Source organism: Notolabrus celidotus, chromosome 21 (assembly GCF_009762535.1).
Source record: "Notolabrus celidotus isolate fNotCel1 chromosome 21, fNotCel1.pri, whole genome shotgun sequence".
In the NCBI taxonomy this organism is placed as follows: Eukaryota; Metazoa; Chordata; class Actinopteri; order Labriformes; family Labridae; genus Notolabrus; species Notolabrus celidotus.
This window is the reverse complement of record NC_048292.1, coordinates 20,181,691-20,206,692: the sequence shown is the minus strand read 5'-3', so window position 1 is coordinate 20,206,692 and position 25,002 is coordinate 20,181,691. Positions and strand designations below refer to the sequence as shown.

The window sequence follows — 25,002 nt, the reverse complement described above, 5'->3', positions numbered from 1 at the left end:
ATGCAGCGCAGCTTTCATGCATGCTTCTCTGGGGGTTGTGTTGTAACGTAAAGACGTTCTACAGGTGGATATGAGGGACGGTGGGAGCTGACGCCTCTCCGAGATGTCATGGGCCAAACTTAAAGATCAAAAGCGAATTACAGTGGCAAGGACAAACTTCCTTTAACAGGCAGAAACCTCCAGCAGGACCAGACTCATGTTAGACACACATCTAATGAAACCGTGTTGGAGAAAGGGATAGAAGGAGATGAAGAGAGAGAGAGAGATGATAGTCATGAGATGGATAGTAGTAGTTGTAGCAGCTGGAGTCTGGCACGTCCACAGCAGCAGAGATCCAGAGGAACCTACGACACAAGGGAGCTCAGGGACTCCAGAAAGGTCTATGGTTAGTGACTTTAATGGGACAGGCAGAGTTAAAGTACGAGACAGGCAGAGGCTTCATAACCCCAGTGATGTACAGCTTCCCTCAGGACATGAGGAGCCATGAGGTAGGGCAGGTAACTTATCAGTAGAGGGCGCCACAGGGCAGGTTTCTTCCCTGGGCGCTCATCCTTCTCATCAAAGAGAACAAGAAACAATCCTAATTTATTATTTATTAAGTGATATTTTGCTGAACATTAAGGCTTGTTGTCACTGTGCAGTAAAAAAATAACATAAAAAACTGGGATTGAATATCCACCAGAGAAACAAACTGAAATTAATCATCGTAAAAAAAATCCTCTTTTCTTTTCCACACATGATGAAATAATATAAATCTTAAGCTCTACTCAAGACTCGGCTCCAAACAAAGAGACGTGCACCTTTAAATCAAGACCAGCTGTTTGTTTTTGAAGATGTGTCAGACATTTGATGCCTCGTGTTTGTTTGTTTTATAGAAAAATCCCCTTTTCAGTGTCTAATAGTTCCAAACTCAGAGCTGTGAGGTGCTGGATGAACTCCAGGAGTCTTTCAAGTCAGACAGCAGGTCAAACGTTTGTGTTTACAGTCGAACATCAGGTGTAAACATCTCCTCACAAACACACCTGTACAAACAAACTCAATGACATCATCTCTGAATCAGCTTCCTCCGGCCACTGACTCGCGTCCATAGGCTGCGAGCCGTCTGAGCGATCGTCACCCTGCGAGGCAGACGCAGGCTCCTCAGAGGCTCCCTAATGCACGCCAGCACTCCGGTCTCGGCGGGCTGCCCCAGGTACTCATGGGAGATGTAGTTGATCCTCCTGAGCTGTTTGCTGTAGTAGTTCCTGAGGTGGCAGAGCTCCTCGGCTGCACTCTCAGAAATGAAAGAGGCTTGAGACGGAGAGCTGGGCACCGTGTTGGGGGCGGAGTCGCCTCCTGCTTCTGCTGCTGTGTCTGTACGGGCTTTCCTACGTGCTCTCTGAGGGGTGGTGGATTTACGTTTGGAGCTAACTGGTTTTGATGGCGTCTTTGAACCATCACAGTTTTCTATAATGTTAATCTCAACCTCAACGACGTGTTGAAGCTCAGTGCATCTCCCCTCATTCTCCTCTTCCTCTTCACATCCGTCCCCCAGCTGATTTTTCACTCTCTCCGTCCTTTTGTCCGCCTGTGAGCCGGGTTTTAAGTCTCCTCTCCTGCAGAAGTTCCTCTGGTCTTTGAATAGTTTCTGTTTGGGTTGTGGGGAGCAGCTGTCGTCCAGGTTAACGGGGTCTAAGGTCTCTTCGTTTGGCTCGGCAGCGGGTTCCTGTAACCATGAAAAGGAGAGTCAGAGACGGGCGGAGGGAGGAGGAACAGGCCAGTCTCTTTAACACACACAGTAACAGATCCATGATTTAAAGCTTGGCCTTCATCGTGAAGTGAGTGAGAGAAGGTGGATGTTGCTGAAATGTTAGTGACAGTCAGTGGCAGCATGCTCTCCAGGGTTTGAGGGACAGGCTTGGGTGATAAAAGTGTTGATGCTCAGAGACGGTACCTCGAGTCTGACGGGATTTATGTACCACCCCCCTGAACTCATGCACGACGTGTCATTACTAGGCAGCCATGTTTAACATGTAACCCTGACTCATAACTTACTTCATCACCAAGCTCTCTTACTGATGCTTGATTCTGATTCTGATCCAAACCCCTTGACGACGGTTATTAACTTTCACTAACATGAGCCACACCAGAGACAAACTGATCACCCGTCATGTCAAATCAATCCACGGAAAAGAGTAAAGCAGACTATGAAAGGAGGGAGTGAGACAAGGAGAGGACATGGGACAAGGAAAGATGACAAAACGGGGAGGGGGCACGAAAGGAGATGAGGAGGGAAGACAAGGAGGCTAAATAAGAGGAGGACAGGAGACAATGAGTACAAAGGAGACAAGGAAAGGAGAGAAAAGGAACAAAATGAGGGGATGTGAGGAGGGGAGAGGACTAAAGGAGACTAGGAGAGCAGAAGAAGAGATGATGTGAGGAAATAATGGAAATTTAGCAGAGGGGACAAGGAGGGGAAATAAGGAAAGGAGAGGGGATGACACAAGATAGGATGGAGTGAGGAGAAGTGCAAAGGAGACTGAAAGAGGAGGGTGTAAGCAGAGTTGTAAATGAGACTAAGAGGGGAGGGACTAAGGAGATCTGTAAAAGAGACTAAGAGGGGAGGGAGTAAGAAGAAGTGTAAATGAGACTAAGAGGGGACGGAGTAAGGAGATCTGTTAAAGAGACTAAGAGGGGAGGGAGTGAGGAGAATTGCAAAGGAGACTGAAAGAGGAGGGTGTAAGGAGAGGTGTAAAGGAGACTAAGAGAGGTGGAAGTAGGGAGAGGTGAAAAGGAGACTAAGAGAGGAGGGAGTAAGGAGAGGTGTAAAGGAAACTAACAGAGGAGGGAGTAAGGAGAGGTGTAAAGGAGACTAAGAGAGGAGGGAGTAAGAAGAGGTGTAAAAGAAGACTAAGAGGGGAGGGAGTAAGGAGAGGTATAAAGGAGACATAAGGAGGGAGTAAGGAGAGGTGTAAAGGAGACTAAGAGAGGAGGGAGTAAGAAGAGGTGTAAAAGAAGACTAAGAGGGGAGGGAGTAAGGAGAGGTATAAAGGAGACATAAGGAGGGAGTAAGGAGAGGTGTAAAGGAGACTAAGAGGGGAGGGAGTAAGGAGAGGTAAAGGAGACTAGGAGAGGACGCAGTAGGTGAAGAGGACTTTTCTGAAAGAAGACGAGGTGAGGAGAGGAGATAAGGAAAGGAGAGGAAAAGACACAAGAGTAGGAGAAGTGAGGAGAGGAGGAAATGAGACCAAGAAGGGGGCATGGAAAGAAGGGGAATATGGTAAAGAATAGAGTGGAACAAAGGAGAGAAGTGGAGATATGAAATGAGGGAAGGAGAGACGATGAGGAAACGAGAGGAGCAGAGGAACTAGAGAGAGAGGAACAAGTGAGGAGTTGTTTTTGTACTTTGTGTTTTTTCTCTCCGGCCTTTTATCACCCAAGCCTGCGTCCGGAGCGCCGAGGTGACGCCATGCTCAGCGTTTGAAGGTTTGGGTGATTTGTTAGAGCCGCAGGAATCAGGCGGTCTGACCCAAAGCATGAAGTCAAAGCGAGGACAGAATGAGACAGAGTAAAGAATGATGGACTGTACTTCGTCAGCTCGTCCTCTGCTCGGGGGGTTAGGGGAGCTCTGTCTTGACTTTCTTGGACTTGGGGGTGTCTCCAGCGCTCTGAACTGATCTCTTTCCCTCTTTGGCTTTTCCCTTGCATTGCTCAGCTTTTACCTGCAGGTCATTAACAACAGACTTTACCTGAGAGGGTTCAGACACCTACAGGGAGGAGGGGACAAGGACACGGGACAGAATCCTCAGTTCACTTCCTGAACTCAGACCTCAGTCCTGTTTGTATCGATCTTTAATCTTCGTGTTGAATCAATCAGTCCCATTTCATTCGATTGAATCCCTCTTTCAATAAAGATTAAAATATGACGGATCCAAACAGAATCATTCATCGAGCATTAATAGATTAACGAGAGGAGGGATGATCTACAGCTACAAACTAATCTATGAGTTACACGTTAAAGTGCTGATGATCGTCGTCAGTAGCTGTGAAGGTTAATCTAATATTTCAAAGATTTTAAAATCAAAAACACTCTGATCAACATTTAGCTTTCAGACTTACCTTCATGGATTTACAAATTTACAAACACACAACACGACAGACACACAACAGACAGGAGAAGAAGAAAGAGTTAGAAAAACTTCACAAAGAGCAGAGATTACTGAAGAAACATCACATTTACACACACACACAGGAGACAGAGAGAGTATGAAGAGCTTTTAAAACCATCCAACTTAAATTCTAACTGTTTTATGAATCTGAAAAAGTTAAATTAAAGTTTTGAAACATCGCTGTTTTGAGGGAAAACTTCTTGCTCTCTCAGTATTTCTAAAGAGTCCATGGTTTCAATCAAGCAGCAACCTTTGGTCTTAAAATGTGAAGTAAGTGCTATAAACTGCAGTTCCTCAAGTGTTCACTAGAGGCTGGCTGCAAAAACACCAGAAACCACATACACACCCATTCAAAGAGCCAATCTTTACAGCAGAAATAAACATGTTTACAGCCTGGTTCAAAAAACAGTTTAGGTCTGAATAGCTCATTTCTCTATCAGCACACACTGTACGGGGAAAATTGATATAACTCGTTATTTTTGAAGATATTAAACTTGCGAGCTTTGCCCAAATAAGGGCGTGGCTGACCTTATTGGCTGTTAGCGAGGAGGCTAAAGGCCTGCCTCTTTACCTCACACTAGGTCCACAGAAGTTAGGTTGAGTTCAGCATTTCCAATATGGCAGCCGCCGATGATTGGCTTCAAAACAGGGCTTCAGGAACAGATGGGTGACGTCACCGAGACTAAGTCCATTTGTTATACAGGATATGGTTTGGATTCGATTAAAGATCTTTTCAAAGCCTTCTTTGAGTAACAGAATATAAAACATAGTATTGAAAAATAATCTCTCTCAAGCTCTTCGTGCAGCATTTACTTACGGCAGCAGCTTCAGTCCACATCGGTCTCATCTTCATGCTGACCGTGTGAGTCGGACTCTTCAGCAGAGGAGCTTTGCGACCGAGCTTCAGGTAGAAGTATGTCGTGTACGGAGTGAAGCTGAAATCCTCCCTAAAGCCATCACAGAGTGAGAGTTTACACACCTGAGACACTGACAGAGACTAAACTGTCCCTAAACTACAAAATTAAGTGAAATATTTGAATTTATGCAAAAAAGTGCAAAATATTGACCAGAGAGAGAAAGGTTGAAGTATTTACCAACAAAGTATGAACATGCATGAGGCCTCAGAGTCAGAGAATGAATGCATTTAAACTTTAACAGGTGATGTATGTTTGCAATACCTTTTCAGGTAAGTATTTATATCAGCAGCCAACATCTATTCATTACAAAATAATTAAAAAATTAAATCAGGAAATGGAAAATGTCTAATTTTTTAGCATTCTAAAAAGAGCTGCTATTAGAAGAAAATAAGATAGTATCGTACATCATGTCACTAATATTATTTGAGTAAAAGTCCAGACAAACTGAACTTGTTGCTGACCTCAGGTAACCCTGCAGCAGCAGCCTCACCACCACAGCTTCGGCATGCAGACGGGACAGGGACGTGGTCTGGATCATCTTCCTACGTTTGGCCGGACCCTTCCCCATCCATGCCTCCACCACCTTCAGAGGAGTCAGCTTCTCGTCCATCGACGTCGCCAGCTCCACGATCTGCACCACCTGCCGGGCATACTGGGTAATGTCCACGGTGCTGGAGTCTGCAGAGGTGGAGGTCACAAGATCTCTTCGTCATTATTATAAATGATCTCATTTCATGACACACACGTCTAATCAAGTGGATTCAGGCAAACTGAAGACGACGGTCTGAAGATTTTTTGCCATATTTTTTCAACTTTTTTAAAGTAACATAGTTTTTTAAAAAGTGAAAAATAAAAACTTTTGAAATGTTCTGCAATTAAATTTACAATCTGATGTTTTCCAAAGTGACCAACACAAGGAGGTACAAACTGAGAGAATTTGGTGCAAAAACACACCACCTCTCCTCTTTGGATGTCCATCAAGAAAACACAGGACTTCACATTTAGAGAGAATTTCATTAAAGGTTTTTGGGGTTTAAATGAGCAGAAAACAGAGATTATATCCACTGACCTTATAAGAACAGTCAGATAAAATCATAGACACTAAATAGTTTTTAATACTTAAATAATCAATCAATTATATATATAAATAAATTAGCAAATCAATAAATTGCTGAATGAATACATTAATAAATTAATATATTTAATTTAATTGATTTGTAATTATTTAAGTAATATATATTTAATCATATTTAATTCCTCCCCTTTTTGTCAGTTTTGTGTTTTTCATTTTGCCTTCTGACTCTATGGGGGGAGTGTTTGATCTTTCCTTGAGTAAATCAGAGGATGTGATTGTCTGATGTCTGTTGAAGGATCTTATCTAACCACACACACACACACACACACAAACACAAACACAAACACAAACACACACACACACACACACACACACACACACACCTTTGGCATGGCGGCAGGTATCACACATCTGATTGCATCCTTCATCGTCCCAAACCTCGTCGAAATGCACCGCCATGAGAGAGCGCCGACACCTGCACACGGCAAAACACAACACTCAAGTTCATCACTACTATCCATCACGTGTGTGTGTGTGTGTGTGTGTGTGTGTATGTGTGTGTGTGTGTGTGTGTGTGTGTGTGTGTGTGTTACCGGTCTATGTTCTGACAGTAGTTGACCATCTGCAGCAGCTTCTGCTGGCCAACGTTCTCCATCACCACCATGGTGCTGATCCTGAAGATGTCAGAGAAACCAAAGTAGACGATGCAGTCGGCCGGACGGTCGTCTCGACCTGCAGACACAAGGGAACAAGATTTATTGATGTGTATTAACAACACCGACATACAGAGTGGTATGAACTTGTAATTTGTTCTTCTAAAAATTATCGTTATGAAGCCGTCAAATGACCTGAGACAGTTTTAACCCTCGTCCTGAAATAGATCGGGCGTACCTGCTCGTCCGCTCTCCTGATAGTAGTTCTCGATGGACTTGCTGATGGTGTGGTGGATGACGAACCTGACGTCAGGCTTGTCTATGCCCATACCGAACGCCACAGTGGCTACCACCACCTAGAGGACACAGTGAGGTACTGAAGCATGAGAATGTGACCCCTGCAGTGTTGTATTTCTTGTGTTGACACATTCAGACTGAATCATTGAGGCTTTTTGCTTGGTTCAGTCGTTACAGACAGACTTTAAATCAGTTTCATGACACTTGTGACACCTTCATACCTGGATCTTGTTGGAGGTCCACTTGCTGTGCACGCGGGACTTGTCCTCAGGCTCCATGTGAGCGTGGTACGGATACGCCATGATGTCTCTGTTCTGCAGCTCGGATGACACAGACTCTGCATCCTTCTGAGAGAACACGTACACGATCCCTGCAGGAAACGCAACGGGAGACATGAGCTGCTTAAGTCTCTGTGTCGATGTTAGTATGTTAGCTTTGATGCTATGTTTTACCTGATTGGTCCTTGTATCTGCTCTTGATCAGTGAGGCGATGTCACCAATCAATATATCACTGTTGGAGTTTTTAACTCGAACCTGAAAGAACAGACAGGTTGTTTTCTACTTCACAGCTCGTGAAAAGTATTACTGCTAGAGCTTTGGCTTTTACAAATGAGTTAAGTTAATATATTTAATTAATTCAGATTTTATCCATATATTATATTTATTCTGAACAGACCAAATGAACAAACACAGCTCTATCTTTCAGGCTTTAAAGCAGCAGCCGGCAGAGAAAGGTCAAACAGGTGTATCAGCAGGCGTCTGATGGACAAACATCCTGTATGAGTGTTTGTGTTTGAAGCAGGTGGTGGTGTGTGTGACAGAGGGTGTAGTTGCCATGATAACCACCTCATAGTAAAGGTTGGCTCGGTTGAAGGATGCAGTGATGGTGATTGGCTGCTGCACACACAGGATCTTCTCACAGTCCTTGAGGACGCTGCTGGTCGCCGTGGCGGTGAGGCCGAGCAGCGGGACTTTGGGAAACTGTCTCTTCAGGATGCCGAGCAGCTTATAATCTGCAGAGGAACACACAAAGATTAAATCAGGTCTGAATTTTCAGTGTGCTCTTTAAAGATCTACACCCCAGACGGCTCCTCTCACCTGGTCTGAAGTCGTGCCCCCACTGGCTGCAGCAGTGAACCTCGTCCACGGCGATGCGACTCAGTAGGTTGGCGTTGTACGATTTCTCCAGACGAGACATCAGTAGCTTGCTTTTGGCGATCTTCTCTGGAGTCACGTACACAAGTTTGACCGGGGACTTAGGGTCTGTCATCCCGGCCATGATGGTCTTAACATGCTCCTGAAAACACATTTCAGTGTTTCATTTTAAAGTTTCCTTTTGGCTCATGAAGTTTGTTTGAGTTTGAGAAGATAAAAACAGACGAAAGAGAGAACTGAAGTCAAATAAACGCGGTCGTCTGTCGTCACCTTGCTGCTGGATGCGTTCAGCGTTGCTGCAGACACATTGATGGACTTCAGGTGCATGATCTGGTCCTCCATCAGAGACACCAGGGGAGTGACGACCAGGGTGAAACCTGTAAACACACAAAGTAAATATAGACTAAGTGCTGATAAATATGAGTGGTGTAAGGACAGATGTGTCGCTGTTTTTACCCTTCGAGTAGATGGCAGGCAGCTGGTAGCAGAGGCTCTTCCCTCGTCCTGTGGGCATCACTAAGAATAGATCTCTGCCGGACAGGCTCAGGTTGATGGCCCTCAGCTGCAGCGGTCTGAACTTGGAGAGCTGGAACGAGTCCTTCAGGTGCTGCTCCACTTCTTTAGACCACGGGAAATCTACCATAAATGAAAGCATTAACACAAAAACTCATCCACACTGTTACACCGACTCCATGCACGCACACTACCTGCTCCATCGTAGCGCTGTAACTCCTGCTTGCTCATCAGTGCATTGGCCTTCGCTGGCTTTGAGGAAGATGAGGATGAAGGCTCAGCAGCGTCAAAGGCGTTCTCCAGCTGCTGCAGCAGAGAGTTCTTCTGAGCCGTCAGCTCCGTCTGTTTCTCTAGGAGCTCCGAGATCTGCAGCTCCACCAGCTCCAGCTCCTCCTCCACCGAATCCAGCTGGGCCTGAACGTCTGATATTAACACACACGGAGGAGGGTCAATCAATTTCTGGTGCAAAAACATGAAAGTGGATCTAAAATCAATACTGATCATGAAAATGTGATTATTAAACCTTGACCTGATAAAAGAGTCAGTCTGCTGATGAAGAAAACATTTAAGGGGCTTTTAGTAGGAATAATAAAGCTGCAACATGTGATTAAATGAACATTTAAAAATAAACCACAACATGATTTTACTGCAAAACAAGAAGAACTAAGTTGTAAGAGTCACATGTGCAACATAAACTCAAATGTTAGCTTCTCTCTGGAGGATTTGCAGCAAATTATTTGGGATTTCTTTTTTAATTGAACAATTTAAGGACAGTTATTACCGGTACTTTACTGTACAACCATAAAACCAGCAGATTTAAGAAATACTAGGGAGAAAAGTGTAACTGTAGTCCCATAATCTTTGGATCAAGCTGGAAAATAAAATCAGCAATATGCCTTTGGGTGTAGTTAATGCATGCAAGTCAAGAAGTCCAGAAACAAAGATGTATTACTGCCATGTTTTATATTTCATTAACTTTAGAATCAGTGAAGGAATAAAGATGAGATGGAGTAGGAGTTGTTTTAAAGCGTTGATATGGGAGGAGACAGCCAGGTCTCACACCTGCTCAGGTACTAATCCTCTGAGGATCACACCTCCTCTGCTAATGATCTCACTCCTTCTCTTTGCACCTGCCTGGTTTCCCCCAGGTGCTGCGTTATCCATCATTAGACCCTGAAACAAACATCGTAACAAAACACCTGCAGCACACACCTTACAGCTCTGCAGAGGAGGTCTTCAAAGGTCTGTTATAAGGCAAATGTACAAAGCATAATTTTTACGCATACCCACCATTAGATCTGCCTACACCGTCCATGTTTCAAAGATTGATACCCTCAGAGAGAAGCTGTCAGAGATGCTAATTCCCTGAAAGAGAGAGAAGAAATCACATTTAAGACTTTTTATGCAAGGTTCAGAAAGATCCTTCTTTACTGAAGAGATAAAGTTAAAGAAAGAGAGCTGGATGAGTCAACAAGAGACACATTAGCATTAAAATATCATCCATATTCAACATTGTCAACCCCTGTAAACAGAAGAAAGTTAACTACATACTTATTTATTATTACCTCAAGCTTAAAGACAACTTTAAGTACGATAATTAGTGCCAATCAGATAAATTCAAAGTGAAGGTAACTTCACTTTAGCTAACTAAGCTAGTGCTAACTGAACTGCACCTGCTTCATCATCCTGTTTGCCTTATTGTCACTACAGTTAGCTCACTAAACGAGCCCGGGTACTTTAAATATCCTCCTTTTTTCTGTCTGGCTTCATGAACAGAACCTTAAGGCACAAGACTTTGTAAAAAGTATGGATTAAAAGTAACTAACCATCCAGAGACTCCGTCCAGCCTCCCCTCTTGTTGCTGAATCAACTCCTCGGTTGCCACTAGAGACAGATCCAGCCGCCAAGAGCAGTGACGCGGGGTCAGAGGTCAGGAGTTGAGGAGGCGTTACACCCTGAGTGAAGACTACCAGGCTAGCTATACTTTACACCCTGCTCTGTATGATCACCCTCTCTCCTACAGTGAGTCATTTTTCATATATGATTAATATTTGAATTACAAAAATATCAACATTGATGAGATAAAAGCAGAAAAAAGGCCTCAAACAATCACTTTCGTTCATCAGATTCGCATCAGCGCTGCCTGACAGACATTACTCAGGATATTATGTATCAGCAGTGCCAGTGATGCGTTCACAAACCGTGTTCATCCAAAAATTACAAAATCTCTCCCATTTTTAGGAGCTGTGAAATAAAATGATTCTGTTGTGTGATACACCAGCATAAAATAAAGTACACTTTGAGGATAAGTGTGGTATAACCCTCACACGCTTTATTCCATATACTAATCAGAATTAGAAACACTTTATTTATTCCGGGGAGGGAAATTCAGTCATTACAGAGCTCTTATAAACAGTATGTAAGAAAGTCAAAATATTAATAGAAGAAGGAATAAAATAAGATATAAATACGAATAAAATAAGAAATAAAGATCAAATAGAATTTGATAAAATAAAATAATAATAAAGTACAGAAGCGCAAAATAGTCAGAATTACCTATGTACAAAAGATACAAAATATTGTATATTGTTGTTGAATTATAAAATAAGTAAATTAGTAAATTAGTTCAGGAGAAATCAGTTATAAGAAAACACACAATCTTAAAAAGGTAATTAAAAATTCACCGAAACCTGTTTCTTTCTTTTAGTAGATCAAAAATGTATCGTATAAGAAATTGTATAAATATATTAGAAAAATGTATTTTTCTGCTTGAAAATCTTTAAAAATATTAAGCATGTGGATATTTATAATGGTAACCTTTTAATCAGAACAAAATAAAGGTCATTATCGAAAAACAAAACACTACAGGATTATTTAAGATCAAGTTCAGATTGCTTTGTTGGCATGAACAGTTTAGTTAATGCCAAAGTGGAGTAAAAAAATATTCTAAAAAATACAATAGTTATAATAATATATATTTTCATTGATTACACTAACATTTCCAATCAGAAGGAGCATCATAGATAAACAATCATTAAAGATGCAGAAATAATACAGCTTCAGATGGTAATTTAAGGTAAATGATAAAATTATACATACATAGAAAATAAATAATTTCAGTAAGGGGATGAAATAATTTTACAATTCAGGAAGGAATTCTTTTAAGGAATCATATATTTTAAGTGCTCTTGGTCCTCTCATTATTTTAAACGATTGTAGGTATATTTGGAATTCGTTTAGAAAAACAACATATTTGGGGGGATATTTCATAGTCCTGTTCATGATTAATATAACTATTTACCCTCACTTGTTTCTAGCTTTGAACATGCTTTGAAGTTGAAATGTACGACGTGCATTGAACGCGACACAGCGCTGTCCCGGAAGTCGACGTCAGGAGAAGGTGTGTTTCCGGAAGACGTGGCTGTTGCTGCAGTGGCAGCTGTCATCTCTAAAATACTGCTGGAGGAGAGTTAAAATAGTTACTGTGATCTTTTCTTTATTTCTTTTAGTTGGACTTCTTCATTCCCCGTCAACATGATTTCCCTCACGGACTCTCAGAGTAAGACTTTTTGTGTTTTCACTCTTTCTGTCTCACCGGCTCCATCTGAGCTGCTAACAGCACTTAGCATGCTCTGCGAGGAAAGTTAGCTTTGTGTTTAATGTGATGACAAGGAGACAACTTTTACAGATGAATCTCACTCTCTGCTGGGATGCTTCTAGAAGTCTCTGGATCTAAATCAGTGTTTATTTATGTCATTAATATGTCTCTGTTATGCTGCATCCGGCTTCAAATAGAAAGTGATAAACGGAGCTCTCTTTAAAATAAGCTAGTTCAGTTTCTCTATTATGAGAAGAATGATGCTTTTTATTTACTTTACTGCTGTCTGCTGTTATTATAGAGATGATGAGGATACTTAACATGGTCATTCAGATGTATATATTAAAATACATGACATACTGAATTAAATATCTGTCCTGTATTTAACCTTTGAGAATATAAACAGTAATGATATAACTCTGTAATCTGTTTCCTCTATTGAATCTGTGTTACTCTGAATATCTGTGACCATGAAAGTGCTTGCATCCTTCAAAACTGAAGGTCTGTTTCATTAGCTGCATAAATAAATCATCTTTTGATCAATACTTAAAGTCAGGTTGTTTGTATATATAGTTGAAGGCTGGGTAATGAGCAGGTTAATGTATAGTGAGCAGGTGATTATGCGAAACAGAATCCCTTCAGGGTGGCCCACGACACATCATCCCATGTCTGATCTTTCTCAGAGATTAAATAATCCTGTCACACAGCTGACTCTTTCTTTCACGTTTGACCAAATCAGAAATCAGATCAGATTATCCGACAGGTGAATCTGCAAACCAGCCTGTCAGCATTAACCTGATGCACAACATCAGATTAACATTGACTTCCTGTGACATCAGAGCGTAGCACGTTATCTTCTGATTAGCTGATATCAGCATATTGCATCCTCACAGTGCTCTGTTTTTAAAATCCCATGTGTTATAATTTAGTGGATCTAGAATTTAACACAGCACAAGTTATGTTTAGAGTAAGAACTGAATTAATTCAAATTTAGATACTATTTCTTAAAGGGAAGGACGTATAGACACTGAGGTCAAATGAAGAGTAAATGTTTGATAATCTGGATCTGTAAAAGAGTTTCAACATGGAGCTAAATCACACTACATCTTAATTCACTTTAAGAAATATGATTTAATATAATTTTGATATAGGTAAAGATGAAAGTTGAGTGGATATTTGTGTTATAATCTTTGAAAAGTAGATTAAAGACAGGATAACATAAGTCTAACCTTCCTCCTTTCCCTTTCAAACATGCTCTGTTTGCTTTGTGCTTGATATGACCTCTGATATAGATGTTTATGTTAATGTTTAAAATGTTTACTCCTACTTTTACTTTAATAACAGGCTCAGAATCAGAAATCAAACAATCATTAACTGATCTTTTGTGAAGCTTTAAAGTTTGAAGAATGAAACTGTGACTCAGAGCTGAACAAGTCTGAAGTGGTTTACATACATTTAATGATTTACCTCTCTCTCTCCCTGTGTGTCTCTCTCTCCCCCCCCACCATCTCTCTCTCTCTCTCTCTCTCTCTCAGAGATTGGAATGGGATTAACAGGCTTCGGCGTGTTCTTCCTCTTCTTCGGGATGATCCTGTTCTTCGACAAAGCTCTCTTGGCGATCGGAAACGTGAGTTTCTTCTTTCTGGCTGATGTTATCTGTGACGCTGAGAAAACACACAGCTGCAACCTACTCCCCCCCATACACACACACACACACACACATACACACACACACACACACACACACACACACACACACACACACACACACACACACACACACACACACATACACACACACACACACACACACACACACACACACACACACACAGACACAGATATGCATTTTAGATTGAGCTCAGGCGTGAGAGAACTCAGCTGTCATTAGTTGTGAAACTATTAATGTATATATAGAAGTATTATGTATGAATGAATCCAGTAAGACTAACTCGGTACACCTTTAGAGACAGGTTCAGATCAGCACGAGTCCTCAGCAGGACCTTGTTGCCTTAATGACATTTTGTAAAGTTTAGAAATGTTCATCCATCCATCCATCCATTCATTTTCTTTGCTTATCTGGGGTTGGGCCGCAGCAGCAACAGTCTAAGCAGATCGACCCAGACATCCCTCTCCCCAGCAACACTTTACAGCTCCTTCTGGGGAATCCTGACGCGATCCCAGACCAGGCGGGATATATAATCCCTCTACTGAATTCTGGGTCTTCCCCGAGGCCTTCTCCCAGTTGGATGTTCCCCGGAACACCTCTAAAGGGAGGCGTCCGGGAGGCATCCTTATCATTCAAATAAAGCTTTTTTAAAATCTCCTCCACTGTGATGATTGAAATCACAATATTTGCAAACGGCTGCAGATTTCAGTTTAAATATGCTATAATTTATGTCTTTGTACATTTTATTTAAGAAGGTAAAAGCATCCTCGACGTGCACTTTAGTCTGTCATGTGAAAAAGCAGCATTTAGCGATAAAAGCTTATGTTCCCCTGCAGTCCTAACAGCTTTTAAATAACTGTGAAAACAAACCTTTGAAAGAAAGTGATCATACTCTGAGATGTGAACACAAACACACCATCACAAATATGAAGTGTATAAAGTCTGGAGCTTATTATGGTCCAAAATGAAGCAGCAGATGTTTGAAAAACTGGGCTTCAGATTCAAATCTCTACATCCTAATACTGCACAACTTTTATCTAAACAACTATAACATTTAACTCACTTTAATCTGTCATCCTTAGATCTCAATACTCTTTCTGTGAATTCTGATGGGAAAGAAATATGAATTTCTAAAAGAAAAGATGTCTGTTTTGATCTCATGACTTCAAATCAATCTCTCCGATCTCTCCGCGTAGATCCTGTTCGTCGCTGGACTCGCCTTCGTCATCGGGCTGGAGAGGACTTTCCGTTTCTTCTTCCAGAAGCACAAGATGAAGGCCACCAGCTTCTTCCTGGGCGGCGTGTTTGTGGTGCTGATCGGCTGGCCCATCATCGGAGTCGTGCTGGAGGTCTACGGCTTCTTCCTCTTGTTCAGGTATGAGGAAGCTGCAGGGGTTCAGACTGACGGCTCAGGAGCAGCTGAGACGTGAGATACTGTTGTTATGTTTCCGTAATGAAAGCAGCGTTTATGGACGAGATGTCAGGGTGGTCATGTAGCATCTGAGGTTTTCTTTAACGTACAGTTTGACTCGACTTACAGGTAGATAGTGGATCACAGAAACTGAAAACCACGAGGTGAACAGCACAGAAAGGATTTCAGATTGATTTAAAGATCTCTTATGATGTTAGCTTTGTCATAGCATCAGGACTAACTTTGATCTGACTGTCCTTGACTCTCCTCCCTCTCTCTCGTATTGTTCAGGGGTTTCTTCCCGGTAGTGGTGGGCTTCATCAGGAGAATACCGGTCCTGGGCTCCATCCTAAACCTCCCCTTCATCAGTGCAGTAAGTACAACGCAGCGCTGCAGCGATAGCATCTCTGTTTCTTTGTTTACGCGCAGCATGGCTCCTCTTCTTGGTTATTATTACTCACCCTGATGAAACTACAGATTAACAGAACCAGCCCGATCAATGACCGCCGAGCTCCTGACTTCATGTTTTAAATAACACAACCAGATTACAGATTACAGAGATTGATTTATAAACACATGAAGTTCAAATGACTCCAATCTGATCTCATGTTCCAGAGTATCACAGACCTTTAAATCAGAACTATCAGACTTAGCGCTGTGGCTACTGAGCATGCTCTGTCCATGCTGTGGTGTGGAAGCTTTGTGTTGAGGTGAATGTCTCTCTGTCTTTGTGTTTTTATTGAAGCCTTCGTAAGGCTCTGAGGACAATCAGCAGTCGTGGTCAGTCACTGCCGATTTTCCCGTGCATGCTAACGTGTTTAACGTGCTTTATAATATTCATAAAGTCTCATGATAGAAACAAAAACATATATATTATTTTCAATACAGCTGGGAATCCTTTCAAATCATTTAACTTCATCTCTCTGTTTGAATTTGACGGCACACACTGCAGGACTAATATTTAAAAATCACCCTCAAAATTGTTTTCTGCTTTAAATGTTGTGTGACAACAAATTTCACAAACACAGGGGAAATGTTTGTTATAAACATGCATCAGTTTGACAGATTATTTAGAGTTCAAAAACACACCTGCAGTTACCGTTTATCACTACAGGTGGCACCAAAGTAAACACGATGTAGATATTAAAGATTGCTGCATGAATCCTTTAAAAATGGAGCCACATGAACCAGACCCAACATCAAGACAGGATACGATCCAGTCCCATCTTACAGACAGGACTAAGTCTGATCTCATCTTAATCCACCATGAGCAGAGCACTTTGCAGCATTTAGCAAGTTACAGTGGCAAGGACAAACTTCCTTAAACAGGCAGAAACCTCCAGCAGGACCAGACATATGTTAGACACATCTGCTGAGGCCGTGTTGGAGAGAGGGATAGAGGGAGATGAAGAGAGACAGATGATAGTGGTGAGATGGATAGTAGTAGTTGTAGCAGCTGGAGTCTGGCACGTCCACAGCAGCAGAGATCCAGAGGAACCGAGCTCAGGGACTCCAGAAAGGTCTATAGTTAGGGACTTTAATGGGACTGGAAGAGTTAAAGTAAGAGACAGGCAGAGAAAGGAGCGAGAGGGAAAAACAGGATCCCAGTTTGTCAGTCTAAGCCTATAGCAGCATAACTAAGAGCTGGTCCAAGCCTGAGCCAGCTCTAACTATAAGCTTTATCAAAAAGGAAAGTTTGAAGCCTTCTCTTAAAAGTAGAGAGGGTGTCTGCCTCCCGGGCCCTGACTGGTAGATGATTCCAAAGGAGAGGCGCCTGATAACTGAAGGCTCTACCTCCCATACTACTTTTAGAGACTTTAGGTACGATGAGAAGCTCCAGAAAGGTCTATGGTTAGTAACTTTAATGGGACAGGAAGAGTTAAAGTAAGAGACAGACAGAGGAGAGAGGGAAAGACAGGATCCCAGAGTGTCAGTCTGAGCCTATAGAGGCGCCTAAAGAAGCGAGTTTCTATTGCAGGTTTGCACTCTCATGAAAATGTACTTTATCAGGGTAGATTAATAAATATTTAGTGTAAGTATCATTGATTGGTAGGTTTTGTGTTTTCTGACTTTTCTACTCCTGAATTTATGACTTAATTTCAACACTTGAATCAATTGTTTCAGTTTATTGATTTACATATCCTTCAGCCTTAAATGGAGAAGCTCAAGTGATGTGAATCATTTATAAAAACTCAAATAAAATATGTCACAATAAGCAGAAATATCAATAAACACATTTGCAGACTCAATTCCTATGCAGATCTGATATATAAGTCTATTTCGTCCTGTGCTGTGTCCCGTAAGTCATGCATGCTCTCTATCAGTACCTGTTTCCTGATAGTGGGCGGCCATCATCGGTTTAACTCACACTAACAGCATCTCACTGATTCTCTACATGTCTCTCTGTGTGTGATCATTCTTTAGACGTGAAGGCGACACCTGACACGCTCTCCTCTCTTCTTTCAGTACGTGGACAAAGTGGGCGAGAGCAACACGATGGTATAACAGAGACTCTTTGTACCCGGAGGAGCTGTGAGAGCAGCAGCTTTTATAAAACAAAGTCCCATCAGCTGATTTAAAGCAGCGACCTGTCCCCCCTCCTCCTCCTCATCCTCCTCAACCTCCTCCTCCTCCTCCTCCTTCAGCAGGCAGAGACTGCTTCCTGTCTGTCTGTAATTTCACTGCTCAGCGCCACCAATCAAAGGTTCATCAGAGCGTCGCACCACCCGTCTGTTACTGCACGCTGGAGTCACTAAGGTCACTACAATAAATACTCGCAGTGCTATTGATCCCTCACCATCGAGTGCATCTGGCATGAAAATGGAAGATTGAAGACTCCTGGACTCCACGTCTACGTGACTCTTTTCCTCTGAGGAACAGACAGAACCGGATCAACGGGCGCTGAAGAGGCGGAGCTGCGGCGTGCCATACTGTCACTTTTCTGTGCCTGTGCTTTAACTTTATTTGGACGAAAGCTTTCTGAGTCCTGCTTTCTGTGTCTTTGCAGTAACTCTGTGACGCTTTATTTCTTTTTGTCTTGCAGCTATTTAAATACCGAGTGTGCTATTGTGATGTTTCCCTGTTACGTCATCTCTTGTTACGCTTGAAGAGAACTTCAGCATAAATTATTCTTAAACTGACGCCTCACTTTATGGAAACTGAGGTTCTTTGGGATTTTACTGGTATCTGTTACGACCACTGTTAGAGTCTGGTCACACGAGGACGTGGCTACACCTCACTCTGAAAGACACCTGGGCCCGGGTGTTCAAAATAATCTGATTGATTAAATCTTTGGATCAAATCTAGACAACTCTAAAGAAAAAGGATCATATAATCCAGTTTTGGTTTAAACCAGATGAACCTTCAGCTCATGTTGAAAACTTCTGAGTAAGATTGGGTTAACTTTGATCTAAATAATCTGGATTATCCTGACCCCAGAAGAATCCTGGATTATGACTGGATTACAAGGGGTAAATGTAGGTTAACCTGTAGATGGAAAAACATCAATACCAAACATGAAGTATTTATTCAGAGCAGCTCTGTGGATGCTTCAGTATGCATGGATTTGGTGCCCCCTGTGGCTAATGTATGAAATCTCATGTAGAGCTCTGGTAATCCGGATTGATTAATCCTTTTATATGCTTCTGGATCAGGTTGATCTAATCCAGTTGTGCTTTGAAAACCAGGACAGAAGTAAACTGGATTACCTGACCCTGGATAGAAAAGAAGTGGATTGCTTAATCCAGATCTGATCCAGATTGAACTGTTCTAACGTCCGGGTCCGGGGTTCCATTAATCCAGATAAGCTAACTCGCTAGAAGCTAGCAAACTGCTGTAGCTAATAAGCACACTGCTAACAGGCTAACTAGCCATGAACTCTTTGATCTAGCTTCAGCATTGACATTCTAAAATCAGACTACAGCGCCTCCTCTCAGTCAGTGGCCACTTCTGGTATTGTGTCTCAAATCTCTCCTTAAAGCATCAAAACATAACCTTCAAACTAAAGACTCTTTAAATAACGTTTACTACAAGTCTGGCTGTTACAGATTTTTGCTTCACGGAGGTTTCAGTGTCATCGTCGTAAACAGAGAAAACCCAAACGCAAAAAAAACATCATTTGTTAAGGACTATAGAGAGGTTATTTCAGGTCTCATCTGTCAGTTAACTTTTTTATTAACAAGTTTTCAAAGCGGAGAACAAACACTCCTCCACACTACCAAACTCTGAATCTTTAAACAGTTACTGCTTCACGTTTTTGTGGAACGACAGACTTTTTTTATTCTCATAGGTTAGTTCTTTACCTCCGTGGGCTTCAGCTCTCTACCTTAGTCCTTAAACTCTCTGTTCTGATTATCTTTCTTTTGTTTGTTTGTTTGTTTGTTTTTAAGAAAGAGATAATACTTTATCTTACAGACATACGCCAACCAGAGAACTGAAACATGAATCCTCCTGCTGTGGATTTTCTGCTCAGAGCGTCCAGGTGAACCTGGAGCTCCCTGTGAAATGACAATGTTTTCTTGTACGGCACTTTTGTAAATATACTTAAAAATTTGCTTTGTATCTGCCAGACGTGTTGTTCCTGTCTTTTGTTTCTGTCCTGTCTTTGACTCTTTATACATCAGGTATTTACAACCAAATACACCAAACATATCTGCATGAGATCACAACACAAAGATTTAGAATGACCTGAAGTTGTGATCCTAGAGACGAAGAAGAACAGAGGTCCGAGAATCGACCCCTGAGGAACTCCACTAATAAAGAGACAGAGGAAAGTTTAAAACAATAGAGGGGTCTGTCTGTCTGTCTGTCTGTCTCTGTCTGTCTGTCTGTCTGTCTGTCTGTCTGTCTGTCTGTCTGTGTGTGTGTGTGTCTGTCTGTCTGTCTGTCTGTGTGTGTGTGTGTGTGTGTGTGTGTGTGTGTGAGCAGTTTGTAGACAGTGCAGGAGAACAGAGATCAATCATGTAATGAGCAGCACCCAACTCTAACAGACCTTGAACTGAGCGCTCACCTGAATCTGCCGTGAACAGAAGGTCAGTGAGGGCGTCATAAACGTCGTCTGAGCTGCACAACACACACAACATATAAAGAGTGTGTTCCTCAGTATCTCACACTAATTTAACGATAACAACCCTGAACAAAATATGCAACAATCAAATATGTAAACACACCAACAGTGAAACATGTCATGGGGTGTTTGTCAGGTTTGCATGACAGAATAATACACAGCACAGATCAAATGCTGCAGACATGTTATGTAGACTTTGTTAATGATTGTTTATTCTTAGCCTACCAAATCTGAAGTTGTTTTTGTGCATGTATTGGATTTTCTAGGAGATACACCTTCTGTCCTCCTGTAGCTTTGACCCCTGACCTCAGTGTATCTCCCTCCCTCTGAGTCTGCAGGCAGCTCTGTTAGTTAATAATATTCCTGTTGTTCCATTCATTATCTGCAGTGGCTTTTTGATTCATAAAACCCAGCTCTCATCCCTCCGCGTTCTGCTCCAGTGAGCCCGGTGCAAACATATCAATAACACCTCAGAGGGGGAGATATCACCGCTCACATCCAGAGTGACATCACCCTCAGCCGAACCACATTTCATATCCACGACCTGCAAAAAGACTCATAAAAGTCCACCGGGGAGCAGAAAGTGCTTACAGTAGCTGTTTTAATTCAGACATATTTACAGTACACTCTGCTGCTCAATGAACGAAGCCGTATTGATCGGTGACTCCGTTCATTCACTTTTTTAACTCGCCTCCGATTCATCAAATTGGCGTGACCTATCGCTGCAGGAGCGGGCGATCCGAGGATCCCCGCCCCGATGATATAAATTCAAGAGGAGGGATCACAGACCTGAATCTTCTCCTCTCATCCTCTCTGCAGGACACCAGGATCAGAGCATCTCTGACACCATGAAGGTAAGAACACCGCGCGCAAAGTTTTGGATACTTTAATCCGTGTTTCTCTTCAAGGGTTCCTTTTCTTTATTCGGATATATGAGGTGGAACAAAAACAAAAAAAGTATTCAAATGCATGCCTGAAAGAACGTTTTTTTTTCATTTTTTTCTTTCTTTCTTTGAAGGAAAACATTAAACCAAAAAACGTTTCTATACTCTATGTATTTAGAAGTGTAGCTCTGGCTTTTACGCATCATCAAACTCCTGATGAAACAATTTCCCCCAATTATGGTTGGTTTAATTCAATAAATATTTTCATAAATAAATGAATCTTTATTAATAAAATACGTATTTAGTCTTAGTTATAGAGGTACTAAGGATTTGTAACGTGATTCCTGTTACTCGCACTTTACGCGTAATCCTCATATTACGCGCGGAGACGCTCATGCCTGATTGAGTTTTTCTCTAAAAAGAATGTTACAGGATTAAAAATTGTGAATTAAAAAGTTTGATCACATCCATCTTTCCCCCATCAGGGTTTAAGGACGATCACACTTGCTTATGTACTCACCCTTTTACTGCTGGCATCGTTCATCTCACAGTCGTGGAGCGCGCCAAAGGTAAAGCTGAATTTCTCTCTTCTTACCCAACTGGCTGTGAAGCTTTAAGAGTTTAAAATCTGAGAGCCTACAGAAGGACCGGATTATAAAAAAAAGAGCTTAAATAGTGTTCTTTGTTTCTTTATTTCAGGGTTCTTTCCAGCGGAGAAACTGGACCCCGCAGGCGATGCTGTATCTGAAGGGCACTCGTATGTATTTACCTTACGCAGAACAGACGCTCAGAACAGAGACAGGAAGTGCTCCAATTTAAACAGATTACACCAGATTATAAACCTCATGCCATGTAAACGAATAGAGAGTCTTATTATTTAACAGTCCCTGTCAATGAGGTTTATATTTATGTGATGAAATAAATACTAATCTCCAGATTTGTTGTAGTGGTTCAGGAAGTTTGGGATGATCTGTCTTATAGAAAATGTTTTTTAAAATAGATAAAGGCCAGTACAATACAGTGATTAAATTATTCCATCAGACTCTAAGCTACTTAAAATCCTCCAAACAGTACCGTGAAAGATGTAAGATGCGTATTTTGTCCAATTTTCTTGCAGAGGGACGCAGGTTCATCTCAGAGGACCGAAAAGAAGGAGACGTCTATGACACATTACACCTAGGTACTCATTACAGTTCATACGTTACTGAAGCACACAGTCTGCAGGTAAACACTCTGTTAGTTCTCTTCAGTTTAAAGGAACGACTCAAAGGAAGGTTTACTAAGACTGTCTCAGAGTGGAGTCAGCTCCAACCTGCAGAGAAAACTTTATCAGTGTTTGGTTTTTTCACTCTCAGAGATAATCCAAATTTGGGATTTGTTCCCTGTTAGAGATAATTTAAATGTAGTACCTGTTCCCTTTCAGAAATAATGCATGTTTAGTGTTTGTTTCTAATCAAAGATAATCTGTGTCTTGTGTTTAATGTTTGCTAGTTTGTGTTTGATGGTTGTTCCCCATTAGAGATAATCTGATTTTGTTGTTTGTTCCATGTCAGAGATTATCAGTATTTGGTGTCAATTCCTCAAGACAGATAATCTTAAATTTGAACCCTGTCAGAGATAATATATCTGTTGTGTGTGGTCCTTGTCCTGTTAAGGAATTTAAAACTCTGTTTGGTGATTGTTCCCTGTAATTTGTGTTAAATTCATGTTAGACATCATCCTTGTTTTTGTTCATCTGTGTTTGGTATTTGGTGATAATCTGTGAAAGTTACCTCGTAGAGATATTTTTCAAAATTCGAGATAACCTGTTTTATGTTTGTTACAGGTCAAAGATTATTTGAGATTAGTATTGGTTCCCTGTCAGGGATTAAATGTGTTTGATGTTCTTTATTGTCAGAGATAATCCACTTTTGAGCTTGCGTTACCTGCAGAAATAAACTGCTCACTGTTTGTTCCTGTCATTGATAAATTGTGGTTTTGGTAGATATTTATTTACTCTGAAGAAATAACTCTTTAATTGATTAGTCCATGTCAGATTAACCTGCTTTTTTTGTGCACCAGCATAAATAATCTTTGTTCAGTATTTGTTCCCTCTCATAGATAATCTGAGTTTGGTGAATGCTCCCTGTCAGACATAAACCATTGTTAGGGTTTTATTACCTTGTTTTTGCTGTTTGTCTCCTGTCAGAGCTAATTTGTGTTTTTTTTTTTAAACCTGTAGAGATAATCTGTGTTTTTATTCCCTGTCAGAGACCCGCAGTCAGAACACGGAGAAGCTGAGTGTGGACCAAGCTGCCACTGTCCTGCTCAACTTCCTGCAGCAGACCAAAGAGGGAGGTGAGGAAACATCTGACATCAACCATTATTTTTTCCTTATCTGGATTATTCGTTTTAGATAACTATAAAAAAACTTGTAACTTGATCTGTTGAAGTGCTTAATGACATTATCATTCAATTACTAGCTTTTCAACTTAAGAGCTGAAGTATGAACTCGGGTATCAGGGGAAATATGAGGCCAAAAGATCATACACTCAACTTTTTAAATCTTTGTAGAGACGGAAACAAAACATTAAAGTATTTCCATCCTCCGCTGCAGCCATGGGTTACATGTAATTTTCAGTTCAAATTTTTTTTTCTGAAATTAAATTAAATTTATGGATTAGAAGATTCAAAAGGAGAATTTAATGGTCTTATTTAAAGGGTAGTGTTATTTGGACTGAGATTATGCCTCTCTAACTGCGAATAATCCCACCTTTCAGGACATATCTCAAAAAGTATTTCCCACTAACCAGCAAATTTTAAGGAAATTTAAGTAATTTGAATAAAAAAAATTACGTGTCCTTTGCTTCATGTTTGATTTAAGATCTGTATTGTAACGTCATGTTTTAATACGTCTTTTCTCTCTCTGTCGTCTATAGCTGATGAAAACCCAGATGACATGTATTTCCAGGAGCTGCCGGTGTGGAAGAGAGAGTATTTCTGATCGTCTTTCATGTGTCGGTGAAGCTGTCGGAGGCTTAGTGTGAGGATCAGATGGCTGTTTTTGTAAATATTGATCTCTTATAAGTTTAAAATGTGATGTTTTAATAAAAAGAGTTTGAATTCATTTTGACATCAGTCTTTGTCTGATTTTCAGTTTTTCTCTACTTAAAGATTTTAAAAGTATATATGTAGAGTAGGGTTAAGCGACTGTACTAATGGTCATTAAGCCCCGCCTCCTCCATGTTAACAGATGGGACATGGGTCAAATTGTAAAATGAAACAGGTGAAATAAATGTTCGTCAAACATGGTTTCTGTCATTATAGTTCTTATCATGCTGATTTATGTCACAGTGTTCATGTTTCTGACTAGTTTACTTTGAATTAGTTATTGATGATATAAAAAGAGGGATAAAGCAGGAAAGAGGGGAGGGGCTAATTAAAAGTATTTTTAGATCCAACTTTTCTTCAGAATGTTGACTTTTCTCTGGAATTCTGAGATCAAAGGCAGAATTCTAGAATGTCTTTGATGACACAGCAGAATTCTGAGAAATAGGGCGGGAAAAATCAGTGGCTTAAAACCTCGTTTATAGTAACGCCATGATTGACAGCTGTGTTGACCAATGAGGCTCCTGCAG

The 25,002-nt window shown here is 41.2% G+C and overlaps 3 protein-coding genes across 7 annotated transcripts; 2 read left to right on the top strand and 1 right to left on the bottom strand.

The window, feature by feature from the left end:
* Nucleotides 1-374: 374 nt before the first annotated feature.
* On the bottom strand, nucleotides 375-10,713 carry recql (RecQ helicase-like). 3 transcript variants are annotated; one of them, XM_034673160.1, is made up of 16 exons: nucleotides 10,585-10,713; nucleotides 10,049-10,123; nucleotides 8,953-9,180; nucleotides 8,702-8,881; nucleotides 8,516-8,622; nucleotides 8,189-8,387; nucleotides 7,937-8,103; nucleotides 7,543-7,624; nucleotides 7,312-7,460; nucleotides 7,032-7,149; nucleotides 6,734-6,872; nucleotides 6,524-6,615; nucleotides 5,527-5,743; nucleotides 4,966-5,095; nucleotides 3,569-3,746; nucleotides 375-1,705 (listed from the first exon to the last, which is right to left on the bottom strand). In XM_034673160.1, exons 2-15 carry the CDS (start codon nucleotides 10,071-10,073, stop codon nucleotides 3,597-3,599), a joined length of 1,983 nt encoding a protein of 660 aa, XP_034529051.1. In that variant the 5' UTR covers nucleotides 10,074-10,123; nucleotides 10,585-10,713; the 3' UTR covers nucleotides 375-1,705; nucleotides 3,569-3,596. The 3 variants fall into 3 exon arrangements, with proteins under 3 accessions (XP_034529051.1, XP_034529052.1, XP_034529050.1); XM_034673161.1 differs by having other exon boundaries at nucleotides 3,569-3,701; XM_034673159.1 differs by lacking the exon at nucleotides 3,569-3,746.
* A 1,373-nt stretch (nucleotides 10,714-12,086) lies between these two features.
* golt1ba (golgi transport 1Ba) lies at nucleotides 12,087-20,005 on the top strand. 2 transcript variants are annotated; one of them, XM_034673163.1, is made up of 6 exons: nucleotides 12,087-12,158; nucleotides 12,268-12,317; nucleotides 13,892-13,983; nucleotides 15,222-15,400; nucleotides 15,728-15,809; nucleotides 17,903-20,005. In XM_034673163.1, the coding sequence occupies exons 2-6, from the start codon at nucleotides 12,293-12,295 to the stop codon at nucleotides 17,939-17,941; spliced, it is 417 nt and encodes a 138-aa protein (XP_034529054.1). In that variant the 5' UTR covers nucleotides 12,087-12,158; nucleotides 12,268-12,292; the 3' UTR covers nucleotides 17,942-20,005. The 2 variants fall into 2 exon arrangements, with proteins under 2 accessions (XP_034529054.1, XP_034529053.1); XM_034673162.1 differs by having other exon boundaries at nucleotides 12,155-12,317.
* Nucleotides 20,006-20,373: 368 nt separating this feature from the next.
* Nucleotides 20,374-24,491, top strand: spx (spexin hormone). Of its 2 annotated transcripts, XM_034673165.1 has the most exons (7): nucleotides 20,374-20,466; nucleotides 21,321-21,355; nucleotides 21,871-21,954; nucleotides 22,085-22,142; nucleotides 22,503-22,565; nucleotides 23,636-23,722; nucleotides 24,304-24,491. In XM_034673165.1, the coding sequence occupies exons 2-7, from the start codon at nucleotides 21,350-21,352 to the stop codon at nucleotides 24,366-24,368; spliced, it is 363 nt and encodes a 120-aa protein (XP_034529056.1). In that variant the 5' UTR covers nucleotides 20,374-20,466; nucleotides 21,321-21,349; the 3' UTR covers nucleotides 24,369-24,491. The 2 variants fall into 2 exon arrangements, with proteins under 2 accessions (XP_034529056.1, XP_034529055.1); XM_034673164.1 differs by lacking the exon at nucleotides 20,374-20,466 and having other exon boundaries at nucleotides 20,809-21,355.
* Nucleotides 24,492-25,002: the final 511 nt, after the last annotated feature.